General features: G+C 44.3%; 1 protein-coding gene across 1 annotated transcript in view; it reads right to left on the bottom strand.

The window, feature by feature from the left end:
* The window catches only part of LOC124024913 (voltage-dependent P/Q-type calcium channel subunit alpha-1A-like), a 76,840-nt gene that overhangs the window by 3,314 nt on the left and 53,526 nt on the right, over positions 1-20,000 (bottom strand). Inside the window, 10 exon segments of the mRNA XM_046338647.1 lie at positions 538-595; positions 598-675; positions 982-1,286; positions 2,163-2,301; positions 2,404-2,722; positions 7,631-7,787; positions 8,997-9,050; positions 18,568-18,674; positions 19,421-19,488; positions 19,791-19,908. Coding sequence (XP_046194603.1) covers positions 538-595; positions 598-675; positions 982-1,286; positions 2,163-2,301; positions 2,404-2,722; positions 7,631-7,787; positions 8,997-9,050; positions 18,568-18,674; positions 19,421-19,488; positions 19,791-19,908 — 1,403 coding nt within the window.

The following is a 20,000-nucleotide window of genomic DNA, read 5'->3' as shown; positions in this document are numbered from 1 at the left end:
GACTTGCTTCCATTCAGCCACAAGAGCATTAGTGAGGTCATATACTGATTAGGGGAGGGTTTGTCCGGGTTAGGGAGGGTTTGTCCGGGTTAGGGTAGGGTTTGTCCGGGTTAGGGGAGGGTTTGTCCGGGTTAGGGGAGGGTTTGTCCGGGTTAGGGGAGACGTTGTCCGGGTGAGGGGAGGGTTTGTCCGGCTGGGATGTCCTTGTCGGGCTTTACACCACTCCAGCCGACGCTTGGCATGGCGCATGGTGATCTTAGGCTTGTTCGGCCATGGAAACACATTTCATGAAGCTCCTGACGAACAGTTCTTGTGCTGACGTTGCTTCCAGAGGCAGTTTGGAACTTGGTAGTGAGAGTTGCAACCGAGGACAGATTATTTTTATGCTCTACGTGCTTCAGTACTCGGCGGTCGATTTTATACACCTGTCAGCAACGAGTCTGGCTGAAATAGCTGAATCCACTAATTTGAAGGGGTGTCCACATACTTTTGTATATATAGTGTACAACACCCACGTACACACACACACGCACTCACGGGTTGGTGGTGGACAGTATGAAACAGGAGCTGAACGGGGGCATTGGTTTGGGACCATCTTCATCGCCCCTTCATCCTCCTCTTCCTCCTTCTTCTCCTCATCCTTCTTTTTCTGGTCTGTGTTAGCATTCTTGTTCACTGAGATGAAGAGAGGAAAATAGGAGAGAGCGAGAGAGAGAGAGATGAAGAGAGAGAGAGAGAGAGTTGAAGAGAGTCAAGAGAGAGTGTCAAAGTATTAGAATGATCCAAAATAGTACATTCACCACCCATACATAAACTCACACACACACACACACACACACACACACACACACACACACACACACACACACACACACACACACACACACACACACACACACACACACACACACACACACACACACACACACACACACACACACACACACACACACACACCTTCCCCCACACACACCCACCCACCTTGCAGGATGGCATTGGTGGAGGGATATGGATAGACAGGAGGCATCATATCCACGACCGTATGAGCCGGCTTGGCCATACTGGTCAGAATTAGACTGTCCATACTATGGTGGTGTGTGTCTGCTGTCACACTGCGGTTCAGGAGGTTATTCACAAGGTCAGGGTGGTCTGGGGGCAGCGGGTGGAGGGTGTGGTCGTGTAGTTTGCTGTTGTTGAGTAGGTTGTCTAGGTCTTCCCTGTACTGACTGTCCTGTCTGAGGATGGGCCGTGCGGTGGAGAGGTTGGGGCCACTGCAGTGGTGGTCTCTGATGGAGGGATGGGGGGTGGGCGGAGAGGGAGGGAGAGGGAAAGAGAGGAAGAGTGAGAGGGGGTAGAGTTTGGGGGAGGCAGGTGCAAGGACAGTGACATCTTGAAAAAACATAGTTACTATGCTGCTCATTTAATGACATACAGTACAGGACACTGGCTTCGACAAATCAATAGCAATCTACACCACCGTTTAAAAGTTTGGGGTCACTTAGAAATGAATGAAACAAAAAAAAGTTCATTAAAATAACATCAAATTGATCAGAAATACAGTGTAGACATTGTTAATGTTGGAAAAGGCAGAATATCTACATAGGCGTACAGACAATGGACAATGACTCAAAGCACAGCTCCAAACTATGCAATAACTATTTAGGGAAGAAGCAGTCAGCTGGTATCCTGTCTATAATGGAGTGGCCAGCACAGTCACCGGATCTCAACCCTATTGAGCTGTTGTGGGAGCAGCTTGACCGTATGGTACGTAAGAAGTGCCCATCAAGCCAATCCAACTTGTGGGAGGTGCTTCAGGAAGCATGAGGTGAAATCTCTTCAGATTATCTCAGCAAATTGACAACTAGAATGCCAAAGGTCTGCAAGGCTGTAATTGCTGCAAATTGAGGATTCTTTTATTATATTATTGAAGGACACAATTATTATCTCAATTAAAAATCATTATTTAAAACCTTGTCAATGTCTTGACTATATGTCCTATTCATTTTGCACCTCATTTCCTGTATGTTGTCATGGAAACCAGGACATTTGTAAGTGACCCCAACCTTTTGAACGGTAGTGTACAACACTTTGATCCCCAAAGGAAACATCAGGTTTGATATTGACAGATTCAGACACAGACACACGGATCCTCTGTCACTCACTTTCTAACTCGATGCTGTCGGCTCCTCTCTCCATGCCGATGACGCCTCGGCCTCCTCCCCTCCGTCTCTACCTCACCCCCCTCCCCTACCACTACCCCTTCTGTCCCCTTACACTTATGCCTTCTCCCTCCCTCCTCCCCCTCCCTCCTAACCCTCCTGTGCCTCCTCTTCTCATCCCCCACTCCTCCCTCGCTATAATGCGGTGACACACTCCTCCCCTCCTTCCCTTCTTTATGCCTACATCTCCTTCCATGGTCCCTTCTTTCTTCAATACCCTCCAGCGTCTGCAGGGACAATCTGCTCCCCCCGTGCCCCAGACAGGCCTCTCTCTCTGGGCCACTACCTCCCCTTGGTTGACCCCCCCTGTTCCTCTGATGGTAGCAGGCCTGGCGTCTGATGTATTCTTCAGCCCTCTGCTGGCCCAGGGTGTCCTGCGGGTCTAGAGGGGGCTCTCCGGGCCGGGTCTTGTTGGTGTTGTTGTTGCGGTTGTCCTGGGGGTTGACCACCAGCGGACGGTCCAGGTGGGTCTTCATGTCCCCAGCACGATGGGGGTACGACACCTGGGGAGGGAGGGGGTTAAGGATGGTAATGATGTTATCTTCAGAAACGGGATCAATAAGTTACTTTATATAGGCAAACAACAAGGCAATAAGTTACTTTATAAAGGCAAACAACAAGGCAATAAGTTACTTTATAAAGGCAAACAACAAGGCAATAAGTTACATTATAAAGGCAAACAACAAGGCAATAAGTTACTTTATAAAGGCAAACAACAAGGGCAGAATCCAAACACGTGGACCTCAAGTTAAGATTCTTCCATAAATAAAGAAAACCCTACATTTATTCTCTTCTAACTCAAATCCTTTCTCCTTTCCTGAGCCCTACTCCTAGAACCAGAGATATACAGAGTTTAGCAAACAGTCCGCCATTTTGTCACCAACGGTTCTAATTGTGGATGTAACTAGTGGGACATTTTTGGCACCAATAGCTACCAGTAATTTACCAAAGTTACCGGAATCGTCTGTAATTTTGGTAATTAACAGGTAAGCTATGACAATCTATGGTAACTTTGGTCATTCAGAGGTGAATAACGTAATAAAACATTTATTCACATATTGTCCATAAGTTTCTAGTGGATAGACCATATGGTTCAAGAGAAAATAGCCTAGTTAATGGAAAAAGCATTTAATCAACAACGGCGTTATTTTCAATTAACTCTGCAACTCTTCCAACTGTTGACTTCTTTCACACCAGCCCCCAGTTTGGAACATTTACAACGTTGACACAGTAGAATAAATAAACGTGTAAAGAAATAATGAAATGATATATTATGCTGAAACTCATATTAAACACCAGTGGTATTCACTAAGTTGATTCTTTATTTTTAGGACAATGTCTTACAGTTTAGTCATTCTATTTTTTATTTTCAAATCATCTTATTTGATTATTCAATATATTTTACATGTGATAAGGTCACACAGAAATTCTGGTAGTTTACCGGCAAAATTCCAAAGTTCCAGTAATATATCCTCCCTTTGCAACCATAGGCACCAATATGGGGTTCATTATAAACCATAGGCACCAACATGGGGTTCATTATAAACCATAGGCACCAACATGGGGTTCATTATAAACCATAGGCACCAACATGGGGTCCATTATAAACCATAGGCACCAACATGGGGTCCATTATAAACCATAGGCACCAACATGGGGTCCATTATAAACCATAGGCACCAACATGGGGTCCATTATAAACCATAGGCACCAACACGGTGTTCATTATAAACCATAGGCACCAACACGGTGTCCATTATAAACCATAGGCACCAACACAGTGTCCATTATAAACCATAGGCACCAACATGGGGTCCATTATAAACCATAGGCACCAACATGGGGTCCATTATAAACCATAGGCACCAACATGGGGTCCATTATAAACCATAGGCACCAACATGGTGTCCATTATAAACCATAGGCACCAACATGGGGTCCATTATAAACCATAGGCACCAACATGGGGTCCATTATAAACCATAGGCACCAACATGGGGTCCATTATAAACCATAGGCACCAACACGGTGTCCATTATAAACCATAGGCACCAACATCGTGTCCATTATAAACCATAGGCACCAACATGGGGTCCATTATAAACCATAGGCACCAATATGGTGTTCATTATAAACCATAGGTACCAATATGGTGTTCATTATAAACCATAGGCACCAACATGGGGTTCATTATAAACCATAGGCACCATTATGGGGTTCATTATAAACCATATGCACCAACATGGTGTCCATTATAAACCATAGGCACCAACATGGTGTCCATTATAAACCATAGGCACCAACATGGGGTCCATTATAAACCATAGGCACCAATATGGTGCTCATTATAAACCATAGGCACCAACATGGGGTCCATTATAAACCATAGGCACCAACATGGTGTCCATTATAAACCATAGGCACCAACATAGTGTCCATTATAAACCATAAAGGTAAAGGGGGGATACCTAGTCAGTTGTACAACTGGATGCATTCAACTGAAATGTGTCTTCCGCATTTAACCCAACCCCTCTGAATCAGAGGTACCAATATGGGGTTCATTATAAACCATAGGTACCAATATGGGGTTCATTATAAACCATAGGTACCAACATGGTGTTCATTATAAACCATAGGTACCAATATGGTGTTCATTATAAACCATAGGTACCAACATGGTGTTCATTATAAACCATAGGTACCAATATGGGGTTCATTATAAACCATAGGTACCAACATGGTGTTCATTATAAACCATAGGTACCAATATGGGGTTCATTATACACCATAGGCACCAATATGGGGTTCATTATAAACCATAGGTACCAATATGGGGTTCATTATAAACCATATGCACCAATATGGGGTTCATTATAAACCATAGGCACCAATATGGGGTTCATTATAAACCATAGGCACCAATATGGGGTTCATTATAAACCATAGGTACCAATATGGGGTTCATTATAAACCATATGCACCAATATGGTGTTCATTATAAACCATAGGTACCAACATGGGGTTCATTATAAACCATAGGCACCAACATGGGGTTCATTATAAACCATAGGTACCAACATGGTGTTCATTATAAACCATAGGTACCAATATGGGGTTCATTATAAACCATAGGTACCAATATGGGGTTCATTATAAACCATAGGTACCAACATGGGGTTCATTATAAACCATAGGTACCAACATGGGGTTCATTATAAACCATATGCACCAATATGGGGTTCATTATAAACCATAGGTACCAATATGGGGTTCATTATAAACCATAGGCACCAATACAGCGACCATTATGAACCATAATTCTCAGGTTTGCTGAACTACTATATATATACACACAGTTGACTCCTGGTGATTGCAAATGCCAAGAGTGTGGAAAGCTGTCATCAAGGCAAAGGGTGGCTATTTGAAGAATCTCAAATATGAAATATATTTTGATTAGTTTAACACTTTTTGGTTACAACATGATTCCATATGTGATATTTCATAGTGTTGATGTCTTCACTATTATTCTACAATGTAAAAATAAAGAAAAACCCTTGAAGGAGTAGGTATTCTAAAACCTTTGACTTGTACTGTATATACACAGTATAAGTTTATCTGCGGCTCTATGGGTAACATATTACACTACAGTGTTGTTATTACTGTGTAATCATTCAGTACAGTACTACAATCATAGTGACTATTTTCTACACTACATTTACACTGTAGGATTAGTTACTGTTGAAGTTACACTGTACTGACATGCATAACTAGACAGTAAAAAAGGACTGTGAAGTGTCTCAGTTTTATTGTCTCTCTCACCTCTCACTCCTCTTCTCCCCTGACCTCCCAGTGTTCTGTATCTCTCACCTCTCCCTCCTCTTCTCCCCTGACCTTCCAGTGTTCTGTCTCTCACCTCTCCCTCCTCTTCTCCCCTGTCCTCCCAGTGTTCTGTATCTCTCACCTCTCCCTCCTATTCTCCCCTGACCTCCCAGTGTTCTGTATCTCTCACCTCTCCCTCCTCTTCTCCCCTGACCTTCCAGTGTTCTGTCTCTCACCTCTCCCTCCTCTTCTCCCCTGACCTTTCAGTGTTCTCTGTCTCTCACCTCTCCCTCCTCTTCTCCCCTGACCTTCCAGTGTTCTGTGTCTCTCACCTCTCCCTCCTCTTCTCCCCTGACCTTCCAGTGTTCTGTGTCTCTCACCTCTCCCTCCTCTTCTCCCCTGACCTTCCAGTGTTCTGTATCTCTCCCTCCTCTTCCCCCTGACCTTCCAGTGTTCTGTGTCTCTCACCTCTCCCTCCTCTTCCCCCCTGACCTTCCAGTGTTCTGTGTCTCTCACCTCTCCCTCCTCTTCTCCCCTAACCTTCCAGTGTTCTGTCTCTCTCACCTCTCCCTCCTCTTCTCCCCTGACCTTCTAGTGTTCTGTGTCTCTCACCTCTCCCTCCCCTTCTCCCCTGACCTTCCAGTGTTCTGTGTCTCTCACCTCTCCCTCCTCTTCTCCCCTGACCTTCCAGTGTTCTGTATCTCCCTCCTCTTCTCCCCTGACCTTCCAGTGTTCTGTGTCTCTCACCTCTCCTCCTCTTCTCCCCCAGTGACCTTCCAGTGTTCTGTATCTCTCCCTCCTCTTCCCCCTGACCTTCCAGTGTTCTGTGTCTCTCACCTCTCCCTCCTCTTCTCCCCTGACCTTCCAGTGTTCTGTCTCTCTCACCTCTCCCTCCTCTTCTCCCCTGACCTTCTAGTGTTCTGTGTCTCTCACCTCTCCCTCCCCTTCTCCCCTGACCTTCCAGTGTTCTGTGTCTCTCACCTCTCCCTCCTCTTCTCCCCTGACCTTCCAGTGTTCTGTATCTCTCCCTCCTCTTCTCCCCTGACCTTCCAGTGTTCTGTGTCTCTCACCTCTCCCTCCCCTCTCCTCTGACCTTCCAGTGTTCTGTGTCTCTCACCTCTCCCTCCCCTTCTCCCCTGACCTTCCAGTGTTCTGTGTCTCTCACCTCTCCCTCCCCCTCTCCTCTGACCTTCCAGTGTTCTGTGTCTCTCACCTCTCCCTCCTCTTCTCCCCTGACCTTCCAGTGTTCCGTCTCTCACCTCTCCCTCCCCCTCTCCCCTGACCTTCCAGTGTTCCGTCTCTCACCTCTCCCTCCCCCTCTCCCCTGTACTTCCAGTGTTCTGTGTCTCTCACCTCTCCCTCCCCCTCTCCCCTGACCTTCCAGTGTTCTGTGTCTCTCACCTCTCCCTCCCCTCTCCCCTGACCTTCCAGTGTTCTGTGTCTCTCACCTCTCCCTCCCCCTCTCCCCTGACCTTCCAGTCCTCCGTGTCTCTCACCTCTCCCTCCCCCTCTCCCCTGACCTTCCAGTCCTCCGTGTCTCTCACCTCTCCCTCCCCCTCTCCCCTGACCTTCCAGTCCTCCGTGTCTCTCACCTCTCCTTCCCCCTCTCCCCTGACCTTCCAGTCCTCCGTGTCCATCTCGTTGTACAGGGCCTCTCTGCTGGTCATCAGGTTCTGTCTCCTTATCTCACTGGTCCTCTGTTCCCACACGGATTTACCACCAGCCTTATTATTCTTCTGCTGCTCCTTACTGTGGGGAGAGAAAACAAGAAAGAAAATAAGGAAGAAAGAAAGAAAGAGAGAGAGAGAGGGAAGTGTAGAAGAAGAAGATACGGAGAGGAAGATAGGCATAAGAAAGAAGAGAGGAGAAGGGGATCAGTTGTGAATGTTTCTAGACGAGATAGAAGAGATAACTAGATGTTTTTTTTCTCCCAGCCCCTCTAAGCGATGATGTCATAGACCCAACAGCAGACAGACAGCCAGTGAGAAGAGTCCTTGTAGCCCACATAGGAATACACTGCAGAGGTTGCTGTGATGATGATTACGATGATGATGGTGGTGAAGATGATTATGATGGAAGTGCCAAAACATCGACAGATACCTCAAATTAAGGTCGTTTTTACACATAAATTGTTTATTACAAGATTTTGTTGAATAAGCCTTTTTGTTTGTTGAATTTTTAACCACATTATTTTACAAACATTATATCAACAAAATCTCAAACAGTTTGTTTCAATGTATACAAACGATTCCCTTCTTGCGAGACAAAGACAGAGACAAAGACAGAGACGAAGACATAGCCATGGACTTTTGAGAAGGTAGGGGGTGAAATGTGTTACAGCCTTCAGCCCCCCAACTGCACCCCCACCCCCTCCCAAATGACCCCTCCTGTACTTCCCCTCGAGTACCTCACTAACACCTCTTACCTACAACCATTCAGATATTTCAGATCATTCTAGACGTGAATGATGACAAAGCCTCATAGAAAAGAATGGTCAGTTTTCAATTCAAATATGACATTTCAATTCATCCTTTTGAATCTACTGAATTGAAAGTGGAATTGACCCCAACAACCCCAGCTAGCCAGCTTATCACACCTACTAACAAAATGACAGCCAGCCAGAGGTGAACAAACAAACACCAAAACAAGGATCAGGAATTAGGATTGGCAAAACACAAAAACGTTCCCAAAGTTCCCAGGTTTTCCAGAAATCCCAACTGGAATATTCCAACTGGAAATGTTCAAATATATGTATGTTTTACCCCGGAGGTTTTTAGAATGTTGCAACCCTAAATCATGAAACAGCACGGAAAGACAGACTGAAAAAAAAACAAAAGAACGACACAAACTTCAAAAATAAAGGAAAAACAACATCACAAAAGGATGGATGAGGAAAAGATCAAATAAAAAGTCCAAAAGAAAAAAGTCAAGTGTAAAATGAGATAAAGGAGTAAATACCAGTCAAGCACATTCCCTGTGGCATCGATACGCTCAGTTTTTATTACTGTCACTCTGAAGAGGAGACAAGGAGGGAGGGAGCGACACAGCCGACATAAAAACAACGCCGCCACAACCTTCCTCCCACCGCTTCTACCGTACACAACGTTTATATACAACCTCCTCGCAACATTTCCTTTTTTTTCTTTCTGTCTACAACGTCAGAGTGTTGTTAGTGTCATGAGAAATAGGGGTGTTAGGAAGGTGAATCGGATAAAAACAATGTCCTCCCTCCACCTCTACTATATACAACATTCACAAGAGTGAAAGAGTGAGTCCTGGCAGTTCGTGTAAGAAGATGTGGTAAACCTTCTCAGAACATTTACAGAACCTTCCGACAACCTTTAGACAACGTTTAGAAGAGTGAGTTAGTGTGTTCGTGTAGGAAGAAGGGGGAGGGTTGGTTTGGAGGAGGGTTAGTTACCGGTAGGTGGGGTGTATAAAAACAGCGTTGCTACAACCTTCCCATGTTTAAATAACCTTTAGACAACGTTTAGAAGAGTGAGTTAGTGTGAGGAGGGTTAGTTACCGGTAGGTGGGGTGTATAAAAACAGTGTTGCTATAACCTTCCCATGTTTAAATAACCTTTAGACAACGTTTAGAAGAGTGAGTTAGTGTGAGGAGGGTTAGTTACCGGTAGGTGGGGTGTATAAAAACAGTGTTGCTATAACCTTCCCATGTTTAAATAACCTTTAGACAACGTTTAGAAGAGACTAGGGTTGTCATGACACCAGTCTCACAAGAAAACACAACATAAAGCTTCAAACCAAACTACATTTTATTAGTCACATGCGCCGAATACAACAGTGAAATGCTTACTTACAAGCCCCTAACCAACAATGCAGTTAAAAAATATGAATAAGAATAATAAATAAAAGTTACAAGTAGTTAAAGAGCAGTATGCAGGGGCACTGGTTAGTCAAGGTAATTTTTCCTTTATTTAACTAAGCAAGTCAGTTAAGAATAAATACTTATTTTTAATGACGTCCTAGGAACAGTGGGTTAACTGCCTTGTTCAGGGGCAGAATCCCCAGCTCTGGGATTAGATCTTGCAACCTTTCGGTTACAAGTCCAACGATCTAACCACTAGGCTACCTGCCGCCCCATATGTACATGTAGGTAGAGTGACTATGCATAGGTAATAACAGAGAGTAGCAGTGGTGTAAATGGACAGCCCCGTTGATGAGAATGGGGGGCGTGCTCAGTCCTCCATTCCTGTAGTCCACAGTATCTCCTTTGTCTTGATCACGTTGAGGAGAGGTTGTTGCCCTGGCACCACACGGCCAGGTCTCTGACCTCCTCCCTATAGGCTGTCTCATTGTTGTTGGTGATCTACCACTGTTGTGCATCTGCAAACTTAATGATGGTGTTGGAGTCGTGCCTGGCCATGCAGTCATGAGTGAACAGGGAGTACAGGAGTGGGCTGAGCACGCACCCTGAGGGGCCCCAGTGTTGAGGACCAGTGTGGCGGATGTATTGTTGCCTACCCTTACCATCTGGGGCGGCCCGTCAGGAAATCCAGGATCAAGTTGCAAAAGGGAGGTGTTTAGTTCCAGGGTCCTTAGCTTAGTGATGAGCTTCGTGGGCACTATGGTGTTGAACGCTGAGCTGTAGTCAATGAATAGCATTCACACATATGTGTTCTTTTTGTCCAGGTGGGAAAGGGCAGTGTGGAGTGAAATAGAGATTGCATAATCTCTGGATCTGTTGGGGTGGTATGCACATTGGAGTAGGTTTAGACTGTCTGGGATTATGGCGTTGATGTGAGCACTTCATGGCTACAGAGTGCTACGGGTCAGGAGTCATTTAGGCAGATTACCTTAGTGTTCTTGGGCACATGGACTATGGTGTTCGGCTTAAAATATTTTGTTATTATAGACTCGGACAGGGAGAGTTTGAAAATGTCAGTAAAGACACTTGCCAGTTGGTCAGCGCATGCTCGTAGTACACATCCTGGTAATCTGTCTGGCCCTGCAGCCTTGTGAATGTTGACCTGTTTAAAGGTCTTAATCACGTTGGCTGCGGGGGGCATGATCACACAGTCGTCCAGAACAGCTGGTGCTCTCATGCATGTTTCAGTGTTATTTCCCTCGAAGCGATCATTGAAGTAGTTTAGCTAGTCTGGTAGGCTTGTGTTACTGGACAGCTCTAGGCTGTGCTTCCCTTTGTAGTCTGTAATGGTTTTCAAACCCTGCCACATCCAACGAGCATCGGAGCCAGTGTAGTACGTCCTGTATTGACACTTTGCTTATTGGATGGTTCGTCGGGGTGCATAGCGGGAATTCTTATAAGCTTCCGGGTTAGAGTCCCGTTCCTTGAAAGCGGCAGCTTTAGCCTTTAGCTCCGTGCGGATGTTGCCTGTAATCCATGGCTTCTGGTTGGGGTATGTACGTACGGTCACTGTGGGGACGACGTCATCGATACACTTATTGATGAAGCCCGTGACTGATGTGGTCTACTCCTCAATGCCATCGGAGGAATCCCGGAATGTGTTCCAGTCTGTGGAGCAAAACAGTCCAGTAGCATCTGCTTCATCTGACCACTTTTTTATAGACCGAGTCACTGGTGCTTCCTGCTTAGATTTTTGCTCGTAAGCAGGAATCAGGAGGATAGAATTATGGTCAGATTTGCCAAATTGAGGGAGAGCTTTGTACGCATCTCTGTGTGTGGAGTAAAGGTGGTCTAGAGTTGTCTTTCCTCTGGTTGCACATTTAACATCTCTGTGTGTGGAGTAAAGGTGGTCTAGAGTTGTCTTTCCTCTGGTTGCACATTTAACATCTCTGTGTGTGGAGTAAAGGTGGTCTAGAGTTGTCTTTCCTCTGGTTGCACATTTAACATCTCTGTGTGTGGAGTAAAGGTGGTCTAGAGTTGTCTTTCCTCTGGTTGCACATTTAACATCTCTGTGTGTGGAGTAAAGGTGGTCTAGAGTTGTCTTTCCTCTGGTTGCACATTTAACATCTCTGTGTGTGGAGTAAAGGTGGTCTAGAGTTGTCTTTCCTCTGGTTGCACATTTAACATCTCTGTGTGTGGAGTAAAGGTGGTCTAGAGTTGTCTTTCCTCTGGTTGCACATTTAACATCTCTGTGTGTGGAGTAAAGGTGGTCTAGAGTTGTCTTTCCTCTGGTTGCACATTTAACATCTCTGTGTGTGGAGTAAAGGTGGTCTAGAGTTGTCTTTCCTCTGGTTGCACATTTAACATCTCTGTGTGTGGAGTAAAGGTGGTCTAGAGTTGTCTTTCCTCTGGTTGCACATTTAACATCTCTGTGTGTGGAGTAAAGGTGGTCTAGAGTTGTCTTTCCTCTGGTTGCACATTTAACATCTCTGTGTGTGGAGTAAAGGTGGTCTAGAGTTGTCTTTCCTCTGGTTGCACATTTAACATCTCTGTGTGTGGAGTAAAGGTGGTCTAGAGTTGTCTTTCCTCTGGTTGCACATTTAACATCTCTGTGTGTGGAGTAAAGGTGGTCTAGAGTTGTCTTTCCTCTGGTTGCACATTTAACATCTCTGTGTGTGGAGTAAAGGTGGTCTAGAGTTGTCTTTCCTCTGGTTGCACATTTAACATCTCTGTGTGTGGAGTAAAGGTGGTCTAGAGTTGTCTTTCCTCTGGTTGCACATTTAACATCTCTGTGTGTGGAGTAAAGGTGGTCTAGAGTTGTCTTTCCTCTGGTTGCACATTTAACATCTCTGTGTGTGGAGTAAAGGTGGTCTAGAGTTGTCTTTCCTCTGGTTGCACATTTAACATCTCTGTGTGTGGAGTAAAGGTGGTCTAGAGTTGTCTTTCCTCTGGTTGCACATTTAACATCTCTGTGTGTGGAGTAAAGGTGGTCTAGAGTTGTCTTTCCTCTGGTTGCACATTTAACATCTCTGTGTGTGGAGTAAAGGTGGTCTAGAGTTGTCTTTCCTCTGGTTGCACATTTAACATCTCTGTGTGTGGAGTAAAGGTGGTCTAGAGTTGTCTTTCCTCTGGTTGCACATTTAACATCTCTGTGTGTGGAGTAAAGGTGGTCTAGAGTTGTCTTTCCTCTGGTTGCACATTTAACATCTCTGTGTGTGGAGTAAAGGTGGTCTAGAGTTGTCTTTCCTCTGGTTGCACATTTAACATCTCTGTGTGTGGAGTAAAGGTGGTCTAGAGTTGTCTTTCCTCTGGTTGCACATTTAACATCTCTGTGTGTGGAGTAAAGGTGGTCTAGAGTTGTCTTTCCTCTGGTTGCACATTTAACATCTCTGTGTGTGGAGTAAAGGTGGTCTAGAGTTGTCTTTCCTCTGGTTGCACATTTAACATCTCTGTGTGTGGAGTAAAGGTGGTCTAGAGTTGTCTTTCCTCTGGTTGCACATTTAACATCTCTGTGTGTGGAGTAAAGGTGGTCTAGAGTTGTCTTTCCTCTGGTTGCACATTTAACATCTCTGTGTGTGGAGTAAAGGTGGTCTAGAGTTGTCTTTCCTCTGGTTGCACATTTAACATCTCTGTGTGTGGAGTAAAGGTGGTCTAGAGTTGTCTTTCCTCTGGTTGCACATTTAACATCTCTGTGTGTGGAGTAAAGGTGGTCTAGAGTTGTCTTTCCTCTGGTTGCACATTTAACATCTCTGTGTGTGGAGTAAAGGTGGTCTAGAGTTGTCTTTCCTCTGGTTGCACATTTAACATCTCTGTGTGTGGAGTAAAGGTGGTCTAGAGTTGTCTTTCCTCTGGTTGCACATTTAACATCTCTGTGTGTGGAGTAAAGGTGGTCTAGAGTTGTCTTTCCTCTGGTTGCACATTTAACATCTCTGTGTGTGGAGTAAAGGTGGTCTAGAGTTGTCTTTCCTCTGGTTGCACATTTAACATCTCTGTGTGTGGAGTAAAGGTGGTCTAGAGTTGTCTTTCCTCTGGTTGCACATTTAACATCTCTGTGTGTGGAGTAAAGGTGGTCTAGAGTTGTCTTTCCTCTGGTTGCACATTTAACATCTCTGTGTGTGGAGTAAAGGTGGTCTAGAGTTGTCTTTCCTCTGGTTGCACATTTAACATCTCTGTGTGTGAGTAAAGGTGGTCTAGAGTTGTCTTTCCTCTGGTTGCACATTTAACATCTCTGTGTGTGGAGTAAAGGTGGTCTAGAGTTGTCTTTCCTCTGGTTGCACATTTAACATCTCTGTGTGTGGAGTAAAGGTGGTCTAGAGTTGTCTTTCCTCTGGTTGCACATTTAACATCTCTGTGTGTGGAGTAAAGGTGGTCTAGAGTTGTCTTTCCTCTGGTTGCACATTTAACATCTCTGTGTGTGGAGTAAAGGTGGTCTAGAGTTGTCTTTCCTCTGGTTGCACATTTAACATCTCTGTGTGTGGAGTAAAGGTGGTCTAGAGTTGTCTTTCCTCTGGTTGCACATTTAACATCTCTGTGTGTGGAGTAAAGGTGGTCTAGAGTTGTCTTTCCTCTGGTTGCACATTTAACATCTCTGTGTGTGGAGTAAAGGTGGTCTAGAGTTGTCTTTCCTCTGGTTGCACATTTAACATCTCTGTGTGTGGAGTAAAGGTGGTCTAGAGTTGTCTTTCCTCTGGTTGCACATTTAACATCTCTGTGTGTGGAGTAAAGGTGGTCTAGAGTTGTCTTTCCTCTGGTTGCACATTTAACATCTCTGTGTGTGGAGTAAAGGTGGTCTAGAGTTGTCTTTCCTCTGGTTGCACATTTAACATCTCTGTGTGTGGAGTAAAGGTGGTCTAGAGTTGTCTTTCCTCTGGTTGCACATTTAACATCTCTGTGTGTGGAGTAAAGGTGGTCTAGAGTTGTCTTTCCTCTGGTTGCACATTTAACATCTCTGTGTGTGGAGTAAAGGTGGTCTAGAGTTGTCTTTCCTCTGGTTGCACATTTAACATCTCTGTGTGTGGAGTAAAGGTGGTCTAGAGTTGTCTTTCCTCTGGTTGCACATTTAACATCTCTGTGTGTGGAGTAAAGGTGGTCTAGAGTTGTCTTTCCTCTGGTTGCACATTTAACATCTCTGTGTGTGGAGTAAAGGTGGTCTAGAGTTGTCTTTCCTCTGGTTGCACATTTAACATCTCTGTGTGTGGAGTAAAGGTGGTCTAGAGTTGTCTTTCCTCTGGTTGCACATTTAACATCTCTGTGTGTGGAGTAAAGGTGGTCTAGAGTTGTCTTTCCTCTGGTTGCACATTTAACATCTCTGTGTGTGGAGTAAAGGTGGTCTAGAGTTGTCTTTCCTCTGGTTGCACATTTAACATCTCTGTGTGTGGAGTAAAGGTGGTCTAGAGTTGTCTTTCCTCTGGTTGCACATTTAACATCTCTGTGTGTGGAGTAAAGGTGGTCTAGAGTTGTCTTTCCTCTGGTTGCACATTTAACATCTCTGTGTGTGGAGTAAAGGTGGTCTAGAGTTGTCTTTCCTCTGGTTGCACATTTAACATCTCTGTGTGTGGAGTAAAGGTGGTCTAGAGTTGTCTTTCCTCTGGTTGCACATTTAACATCTCTGTGTGTGGAGTAAAGGTGGTCTAGAGTTGTCTTTCCTCTGGTTGCACATTTAACATCTCTGTGTGTGGAGTAAAGGTGGTCTAGAGTTGTCTTTCCTCTGGTTGCACATTTAACATCTCTGTGTGTGGAGTAAAGGTGGTCTAGAGTTGTCTTTCCTCTGGTTGCACATTTAACATCTCTGTGTGTGGAGTAAAGGTGGTCTAGAGTTGTCTTTCCTCTGGTTGCACATTTAACATCTCTGTGTGTGGAGTAAAGGTGGTCTAGAGTTGTCTTTCCTCTGGTTGCACATTTAACATCTCTGTGTGGTGGAGTAAAGGTGGTCTAGAGTTGTCTTTCCTCTGGTTGCACATTTAACATCTCTGTGTGTGGAGTAAAGGTGGTCTAGAGTTGTCTTTCCTCTGGTTGCACATTTAACATCTCTGTGTGTGGAGTAAAGGTGGTCTAGAGTTGTCTTTCCTCTGGTTGCACATTTAACATCTCTGTGTGTGGAGTAAAGGTGGTCTAGAGTTGTCTTTCCTCTGGTTGCACATTTAACATCTCTGTGTGTGGAGTAAAGGTGGTCTAGAGTTGTCTTTCCTCTGGTTGCACATTTAACATCTCTGTGTGTGGAGTAAAGGTGGTCTAGAGTTGTCTTTCCTCTGGTTGCACATTTAACATCTCTGTGTGTGGAGTAAAGGTGGTCTAGAGTTGTCTTTCCTCTGGTTGCACATTTAACATCTCTGTGTGTGGAGTAAAGGTGGTCTAGAGTTGTCTTTCCTCTGGTTATACATTTAACATCTCTGTGTGTGGAGTAAAGGTGGTCTAGAGTTGTCTTTCCTCTGGTTGCACATTTAACATCTCTGTGTGTGGAGTAAAGGTGGTCTAGAGTTGTCTTTCCTCTGGTTGCACATTTAACATCTCTGTGTGTGGAGTAAAGGTGGTCTAGAGTTGTCTTTCCTCTGGTTGCACATTTAACATCTCTGTGTGTGGAGTAAAGGTGGTCTAGAGTTGTCTTTCCTCTGGTTGCACATTTAACATCTCTGTGTGTGGAGTAAAGGTGGTCTAGAGTTGTCTTTCCTCTGGTTGCACATTTAACATCTCTGTGTGTGGAGTAAAGGTGGTCTAGAGTTGTCTTTCCTCTGGTTGCACATTTAACATGCGGATAGAAATTTGGTAAAACAAATGTAAGTTTCTCCTGTTGGAAAGAAACAGCGTTATGATGTCACCCAGAGTCACATGTTTCTATTTCAAGCTATAACACACTATATTTTACAGGACCAAAGAGTTTAGTCTGCTGTCTGATTTCCTTCCTGCCGTGGAAAATCAGGTGTCGTAGTATGGCGATACTGGTCCTATGACAACATTTAGAAGAGCGTTTGGAGGGGTTAGTTGTTGGAGTAATGTGTTTGTGCCTCTGTTTAAATCACCACCACCAAGTCAAAGGCATTAGCATCTGATATATGGCACCTTGAATGTGTGTGTCTACAGTATTGTTAATGTATAGCAGGGAAATGTACACACACTCTCGCTCCTCCGTCCCATCCCCTACGTCCTCTAAGACATGACTAAACCTATTGTTCTCCGTGTAAAAAACCACTAAGACAGGCGCAGAGTACCGGGTAAGGACTTTTTATAAAGGCCTGGAGGGGCTTATGTCAAATCTGCTTCTCCTTGCAGAAACAGCAGACAATGGAACACACACACACACACACACACACACACACACACACACACACACACACACACACACACACACACACACACACACACACACACACACACACACACACACACACACACACACACACACACACACACACACACACACAAGGGCACATCAAACATTTCAAAGGGCCACAGAATTTCAGTAGAAACTATTTCCTTTTCCTGTCACTGTCTTTGATGATAAGAAGATGCCATTCTTCTGGCTGTAGTCTGTCTTTGCCCGCTAGCGTTGCCGCGTAGCCACTTAGCTCGTTTCCATTGACTCTGAATGGAATTAGGGTGGAATTACGTCTTAGTGCTACGTCTCACTCACTGTCAAATTCGATGATGCTTCATGATACGTTTTTTAATAGGACCTTGCCACTCCTCGAAGCTCAAATGAGTATATTTAACTATGCTTCCTTCTCATAACTAGTATAGTGTATTTAACTATGCTTCCTTCTCATAACTAGTATAGTGTATTTAACTATGCTTCCTTCTCATAACTAGTATAGTGTATTTAACCTCCTCATAATTACTGTAGTGTATTTAACCTTGTACCTCTCTCGATGATGACTGTGATTAAAGTTGAAGAAGCCTAGGTCAGTGGCTACGGAGATTTAGGTCGAGTGGGAGATGGAGTGAGCGTCAGATTGAGTCTTGAAGTGTGTGTTGGTCGGATTGAGTAGAGTGTTGGAGTGTACATTAGACTGAGTACTGATGTACTGTGTGTGTGTGTGTGTGTGTGTGTGTGTGTGTGTGTGTGTGTGTGTGTGTGTGTGTGTGTGTGTGTGTGTGTGTGTGTGTGTGTGTGTGTGTGTGTGTGTGTGTGTGTGTGTGTGTGTGTGTGTGTTCCAGTGTATCAGTATATTTGCTTTCATATGTGACACAACTGAAATAACCACAGATCTAGCAACAGACAGATAGATATAATATAGATAGAATATAGATAGAATATGGATAGATATATCTATATAATATAGATAGAATATAGACAGATAGAATATATATAGATGATAAAGTATAGATATATAGATAGATAGATAGATAGATAGATAGAATATATATAGATAGATGGATAGAATATAGATAGATAGAATATAGATAGAATATAGATAAATAAATAGATAAATAGATAGATAGATAGATAGACAGACAGACAGACAGACAGACAGACAGACAGACAGACAGACAGACAGACAGACAGACAGACAGACAGACAGACAGACAGACAGACAGACAGACAGACAGACAGACAGACAGACAGACAGACAGACAGACAGACAGACAGATAGATAGATAGATAGATAGATAGATAGATAGATAGATAGATAGATAGATAGATAGATAGATAGATAGATAGATAGATAGATAGATAGATAGATAGATAGATAGATACTCTACTCACGCAGCGATGGAGAGGTTAGCGGCAGACAGAGGACTAACTTCAGCCACCTCCTTGGCCTTCTGCAGGGTTGTCTTGGCATTAGCTGCCTCTTCTTGCTCCTCCTCATCCTGGAGGGAGGGAAAAATGGAAATGGAGAGAGATAAAGAGAGAGAGAGAGAGAGAGAGAGAGAGAGAGAGAGAGAGAGAGAGAGAGAGGGAGGGGAGAGAGAGAGCGAGAGAGAAATAGAGAAAGAGAGAAAGATAAAGAAAGTGAGAGAGAGAAAGCGAGAAGAAAAGAAAGAGCGGGAGAGAGAAAGAGTCGAGAGAGAGAAAGAGAGAGCATTAGCCATATTAAATAGACCTTATTCAGTCTGTGTGTTCTATCATTGACAGCTAGTGGGGTGTCGAACATTAGTCAATTAACAATGTCTGAATAAGGTCTATCGCCTGGTCCAGTCAGTGGTAGGCAGGCTCAGTAGAAGAGTAAAACAGTACAGTATAATTCACAAAATTCCCTAGTTTTCCAGAAATACTTGTTGAAAGTTCCTGGAATTAGGAGAGCATAAGCAGGAAATCCAGGAATCCTGGAAAACCCTGGGAATTTGGGGAAAGTTACCAGAATTGTGCAACTAGGATCAGCTTGCCATCCCCAAATCCTAACGCAAAACTGACCCAAGATCAGCATAGAGTATAAGGATAACTTCACCCATACAGTCATAGCCAGGTTATGTACAGTCATAGCCAGGTTATGTACAGTTATAGCCAGGTTATGTACAGTCATAGCCAGGTTATGTACAGTTATAGCCAGGTTATGTACAGTTCTCGAAAGGTTATAACCAGGTGAGGTAAAGTAAGGTATAATGTGGTCCAGTACCTTGGTCAACTCCTGAGCATTGGCCAGATTGTCCACAGCGATAGCTAAGAACACATTCAGCAGGGTGTCTGAGAGCAGAAGGGTTAAGGAACTGAAAGGACCAACTCAGAAACATTGTGACACAAGCCATGACATTCTGATGAGTATCTCTTCCCTCTGTTTGTGTTCCTCTAGAATGTCTGTACGTGTGTTCTTACGTGCCACATTACACACACACACCATAGAGAGACTTCAACTGTGCTGTGTGTGTTTGTGTAATGCATTTATATGTGTGTGTGTGTGGTGCGTGTGTGTATGCATTTATATGTGTCTCTGTGTGTATGTGTGTGTTTATGTGTGTATCAGCATAGAGCCGTGGTCATCAGGATACAGTTGCCGAAGAGTGTGAGCACTATGAAGAAGACGGAGTAGGCCATTCCACTGTTTACTCCTCCCTGAGACTTGATCCCATCATACATCACCATGTTCCAGTCTTCACCCGTCAGGATCTGAACACACACACACACACACACACACACACACACGCACACGCACACGCACGCGCACACGCACGCGCATGCGCACGCGCACGCGCACACAC

The sequence above is a fragment of the Oncorhynchus gorbuscha genome, unplaced genomic scaffold, assembly GCF_021184085.1.
Source record: "Oncorhynchus gorbuscha isolate QuinsamMale2020 ecotype Even-year unplaced genomic scaffold, OgorEven_v1.0 Un_scaffold_2066, whole genome shotgun sequence".
Classification (NCBI taxonomy): Eukaryota; Metazoa; Chordata; class Actinopteri; order Salmoniformes; family Salmonidae; genus Oncorhynchus; species Oncorhynchus gorbuscha.
Note: the sequence above shows the minus strand (reverse complement) of the source record. Positions and strands in the feature narration are given on the sequence as shown.